At 34.0% G+C, this 5,408-nt stretch overlaps 1 protein-coding gene and 1 long non-coding RNA gene across 3 annotated transcripts; both read left to right on the forward strand.

The window, feature by feature from the left end:
- Positions 1-257: 257 nt before the first annotated feature.
- LOC126629446 (PTI1-like tyrosine-protein kinase At3g15890) lies at positions 258-2,820 on the forward strand. Of its 2 annotated transcripts, none has more exons than XM_050299482.1 (4): positions 258-541; positions 665-812; positions 992-1,254; positions 1,939-2,820. In XM_050299482.1, exons 1-4 carry the CDS (start codon positions 483-485, stop codon positions 2,510-2,512), a joined length of 1,044 nt encoding a protein of 347 aa, XP_050155439.1. In that variant the 5' UTR covers positions 258-482; the 3' UTR covers positions 2,513-2,820. The 2 variants fall into 2 exon arrangements, with proteins under 2 accessions (XP_050155439.1, XP_050155440.1); XM_050299483.1 differs by having other exon boundaries at positions 668-812.
- Positions 2,821-3,400: 580 nt separating this feature from the next.
- LOC126627909 (uncharacterized) lies at positions 3,401-4,084 on the forward strand. Its single transcript, XR_007625173.1, has 2 exons — positions 3,401-3,542; positions 3,671-4,084. It is a non-coding gene; the product is annotated as an uncharacterized LOC126627909 (long non-coding RNA).
- Positions 4,085-5,408: the final 1,324 nt, after the last annotated feature.

Below are 5,408 nucleotides of genomic sequence, written 5' to 3' on the forward strand. Positions count from 1 at the left end.
AAAAGGTACAAATCACCAAAAAATAGTATACTGGTGTTTAATTAAATTTTACACCACCACCTCCTTCAAAATATAAATATTTATATCACATACTAAAACTGTACGAAATAACTTTTTTATAAGAAAGTCTATTAATCAGAAGATTAAAAATGTGACATATGTCCAACAAAAAACTACAGGTTGGGCAAAAGCTAACAATACTAGAGTACATGAGCACGGAGACTGCTGGTGAACAGCCAAAGATTTGTTCTCGCCATTGAACACCAAAGTTCCTTGACTTCCAAGGCTGCTATCTTTTGTCTTCACCATATAAGACTCCTTCCTTTTGCTTCAAAGTTTCCGAAATATTTTGCCTTCTTCTTGCTTGGACCATCAAGCTTTTGTTTTCTTCTCCATCCCTCAGTCACAGTCCATAATTATTAATCAACTACCCTCCATATATACCAGTTATTAAGACTTGTTTTTTCTTTCCAAGAACCAAAATGCCCTTGAACTGCTTTTGTTGTGCCACCGAAGAAGATCGAGAACCAGCTGAGACCAGGTAAACTTGATGTAATCTAATTATAGCCTGATCTATGTTTATTGGTGATTAATTATATATCTTTACTCGCTACTACTTTTCATGTATTTATTAGTTCTGGGGTTTGCTTGTTCAATTAATTAGTAGGGTTCACAAGAACAGGGATTACCCGTGGGAAGTATATTCTCTCAAGGAGCTTCTTCATGCAACGAACAGCTTCCACCATGATAACAAAATTGGAGAAGGAGGGTTTGGAAGTGTTTATTGGGGTCGAACAAGTAAAGGCGTCGAGGCAAGGCAATCATGTCCATCTTTTTCCCTTGATTTTTCGATTCTTCCGATCATCACCAGCTAGCAAGCTGCATGATCAATTAATTTATAATTTTTACAACAAAGTATTTTCTTCTTCTTTTTTCAATTGGTTGGTTTTAGTAGTCACACTTAATTTTGTCACATATATTTATGGTTCAGATTGCTGTGAAACGATTAAAGACAATGAGTCCAAAGGCAGAGATGGAGTTTGCAGTGGAAGTTGAAATACTTGGAAGGGTGAGACACAGAAATCTGTTAGGCCTGCGGGGATTTTATGCCGGAGGTGATGAAAGGCTCATAGTGTACGATTTTATGCCTAATCATAGCTTGATCACCCATTTACATGGCCAACTTGCAGCAGATTGTCTTCTTGATTGGTCAACAAGACTGAGCATCGCCATTGGATCAGCTGAAGGTTTATCGTAAGTTATATAAAAGCTAATTAATAGTTAATTTGCTCCACAAAATCCGTTATTAAATATAAAAGTAAACCCTTGATTGTGTCATCTTATTCTGGGTGTTCCTTAAGTAAACCCTCGATTGTGTCACCTTATTATGTATGTTCCTATCTTTGCTAAATGAATCATTCAGATAAGTACTCCTCCAAAATTCAAAAGTGGGGAAATGAGCTCATCCCCAAGGGGGGTAATCAAGTATTATATATCCTTCTTAATTAATATACAAATATAGGTGTGAAAGATGCTTTTGCCTACCTAAGCTTTAATTCATTGATAATAAGATATAGCTAGATAACATTTCTATGAGCTTCAAATTGTTTTGAATTATGAGATTCATTGGAAGTCTGTTAACATCCTTAAAAAGGACGTCAAGATCTAATTGTCATCAATTAAACTTGATGGTTGGATTCTAATTTTGGTCCATCCACTTTAGTAGGTACGGGATCATTGAGTTATGAACACATAGATTGCTATTGTAGGGATACTAACGTATTCATGTGTATGTTCATAACTTAGGAATACAAATTAAGTTTAATAATAATTAAATCTTATACATCGATGATAATCTAATTATTTCGTAATTCATATGAAATACTTTTCTGTATGATTTAGCATTTTTCAATTTTCTTCGTCGTTTGCATTGTTAAGGTACCTGCACCATGAGGCCAATCCTCATATAATTCACAGGGACATAAAGGCCAGTAATGTGCTTCTAGATTCTGAATTCGAAGCAAAAGTTGCTGATTTCGGATTTGCAAAGCTGATTCCGGACGGTGTAACTCATCTGACCACTAGGGTAAAGGGAACTCTTGGATATCTAGCTCCTGAATATGCCATGTGGGGGAAGGTTTCTGAGAGTTGTGATGTTTATAGCTTTGGGATTTTGCTCCTAGAAATAATTAGTGGAAAAAAGCCGATAGAAAAGCTACCAGGAGGAGTGAAACGTGATATTGTTCAATGGGTCACCCCTTATGTCCAAAAGGGTGCATTTAATCAAATTGCTGATCCAAGGTTGAAGGGCAAGTTTGATAAAGTACAAGTGAAATCGACGGTCCTGATTGCTATGAAATGCACCGATAATAGCCCCGACAATCGTCCCACCATGATAGAGGTGGTGGATTGGCTTAAGGGAGGTATAGGAAGAAGGAAAAAGGAGATCACAAAAGTGGAGGACACTGAGGATGATGAAGGCAGCGAAGGTTACGATGAGAGCCAACCCTGAGGGTGTGCAACATGTGCCACCGCATAGGGCTCCTGATTCGTAAGGACCCCTAAATTTTCATTATATGTATACAGATGCATATAAAACAATTAGATGCAAAAGACAATCTTATCTATGGTACTAGTGCAAGCGGTTTAGCTCTTCTTTCTTATAGCCTATGTGCTGGGTTCAAATCCCAGTGACATTGTTTTGTTATATTTTAAGCTTTTGCAAATTTGTAAACAGGAGATAACAAAAAGACATCCAACGTGTATCGAACTCAGGACCTTTGAAGGTAAGAAAAAACACATGGCTTATCAAACAACTTATTTTTGTTGCAGTAACTTGTAATATTTTAGTTTTATAGATGAAAAAATTTAAAAAAAATAATAATAAAGAAATATAACATTAAAAAAAATGAAGGGTCTTCATCTAAGTTTTGCACAGGACCCCTCAATACTCAGGGCCGGCAGATAACATTGATGCTCAGCATGAAGTTTATGGTGTGGAGCTATCCGATGCAAGAGAGAATATTACAAGGGCAAGACCACAAAGAAGATAACTTCAAAAATCTTCATCTTTTTATTTTGTGAGGTTGGAATGTATATTTTTGGCCTTTGCTTTTTGTTTGCATGCGAAATCGAAATATTGTATTTTTCATAACCTTAATTAATTAGTTTACTGTTGTCAGGCATCAGTCTTGTATCAGAAAAATGAACCAGAAGTCTATAATTTATAGAGAGCTTTAATGAAAAGGGCTTGAGCTAACTTTTATTTAATGAAAAACCACCCTAAACTATTATTTAATAAAAATGGCTTAAATTTTAATCATAAGGACACAAAACTTTTATCTCAGACCCTATAAAAACTAAAACACACGGGCTCACCAAAAAGCCCAAACGGTATAACAATTAATATTCCAAAATTGCCCCTAACGGAGCCTAACCCAGGCCTGTTAGCCAAAAGGAGATCCGAAGGAAGACCATTGGAACCGGAAGGCTGAGGTATCAGCGCAGTGTGCCTCAAAGATTCAAGAGCTGTTTCAGAGACGGTAATAATCAAATAATTTTTTGGGAGATTTTTATGGTCTTGCTCTGTTTGTTTGTTCTTCATTTGTTTTCTTCGGTTTGAGTTTTGTGCTTGAATTCGTTTTCATATTGGGAATTTTGTTTTGAATAGGTACCGAAGCTGCACCAAGGAATAAGGAAGCAGCCGCAAATGCTTAAGTCTTCTCAGCAGTCATTTTGATTGCAATTTGGGTACTCAACTACAGCTTTAGAAAGCGATTATGATTCTGCACAAGTTCTGTATGAAGCTGTTTTTTTTTTTTTTTTTTTAACCTTAAATATTAATTGCTTTTTTGTGTTGGTGAGACTAATGTCAGTTGCCTTTCATAATTCGTAATGCTTTGGTGATGTGCAATGTCTTTGAATTTATAATGAGTCAGCTAATATTTATTATTCCAATTTTTCTCTCTATTGTAAATTTTAATGCCTATTGTGCCCTTCAAATCTCCACAAGGTTGTAATTCAATATTTTTTTTGTATGGAAGGCTGCTCATTGAACTTATATATGCATATTTACATTATATCATGTTTTTCTCCTCGATGTCTACCAAATTAATGGCTTAAGTGGACTTCTTCAATGAAGGCAGCAATAGCCTCTTCATTCTTTTCCTCCATGTCTGCCAAATCAATCCTATAGGTTCCCAACATCCAGCAACATTCATTAGGCTCCATGTCTTTGTTCTTCGTCCAATTATATACCCCTTGAAGGCTACATTATAAAATTAGATATCCAATTATTTTACGGGATATTGATAGAATTGAACACTGATTATTTCTTGAACTGAATATAGGTATTATCACTATTTCGTAAACTTAACACGGGCACTATCCCTTTTTTTTTAAACTGAACATGGTTACTAACACTATTTCTTAAACTTAACACTAGTAATATCATTATTTCTTAAATTTAAGACTAACTATTTCTTAAACTGACACATATACTAACACTATTTCTTAACTTAACACGAGTACTATTACTATTTCTTAAACTAAACACTAACTATTTCTTAAATTGAACACATGTATTATTACTATTTCTTAAATACTTCTTACCTTTTTTTTGTTTTTGCTAAAAAAATTATAATGAGAATGTCAACAACAATTTAATTGAAGTTAAATCACATCGTTGAATATGATAAATGTAAACTTTCTCACATTATAGAAAATGACAATTATAAATGACACTAATACTATCATTACTTCTTGAACTGAACACTGACTATTTCGTAAACTGAACATTGACTATTTCTTAAACTGAACGCTAGTACTATTACTATTTCGTAAACTAAACACTAACTATTTCTTAAACCGAACACCTTGTAAACTAAACACTTATTATTTCTTAAACCTTACACTAATACTATCACTATTTCGTAAACTAAATAGACTATTTATTAAACCAAGTAATTATACTATCACTATTTCGTAAACTAAGCACTGACTATTTTTCAAACCAAACACTAGTATTATCACTGTTTCGTAAACTAGTACTGTCACTATTTCGTAAACTAAGCATTGACCATTTTTCAAACCAAACACTAGTATTATCACTGTTTCGTAAACTAGTACTGTCACTATTTCGTAAATTAAGCACTGACTATTTCTTAAACCAAAAACTAACTATTTCGTAAACTAAACACTGACTATTTCTTAAAATCGAATACTAGCACTATCGCTATTTTGTAAACTAAACGCTAACTAGTGCGTTGTTTTTGTTCTGTTTCAGAAAAGTGAGTTATTTTGATATAGTTTCAGAAATAGTGTTTATTTTGTTCCCTTTCAGAAATAGTGTGCGTTGTTTTTGTTCAGTTTCAGATAAAACGTGGGTAATTTTGTTATAGTTTCAGGAA

This window comes from Malus sylvestris, chromosome 7 (genome assembly GCF_916048215.2).
Source record: "Malus sylvestris chromosome 7, drMalSylv7.2, whole genome shotgun sequence".
In the NCBI taxonomy this organism is placed as follows: domain Eukaryota; kingdom Viridiplantae; phylum Streptophyta; class Magnoliopsida; order Rosales; family Rosaceae; genus Malus; species Malus sylvestris.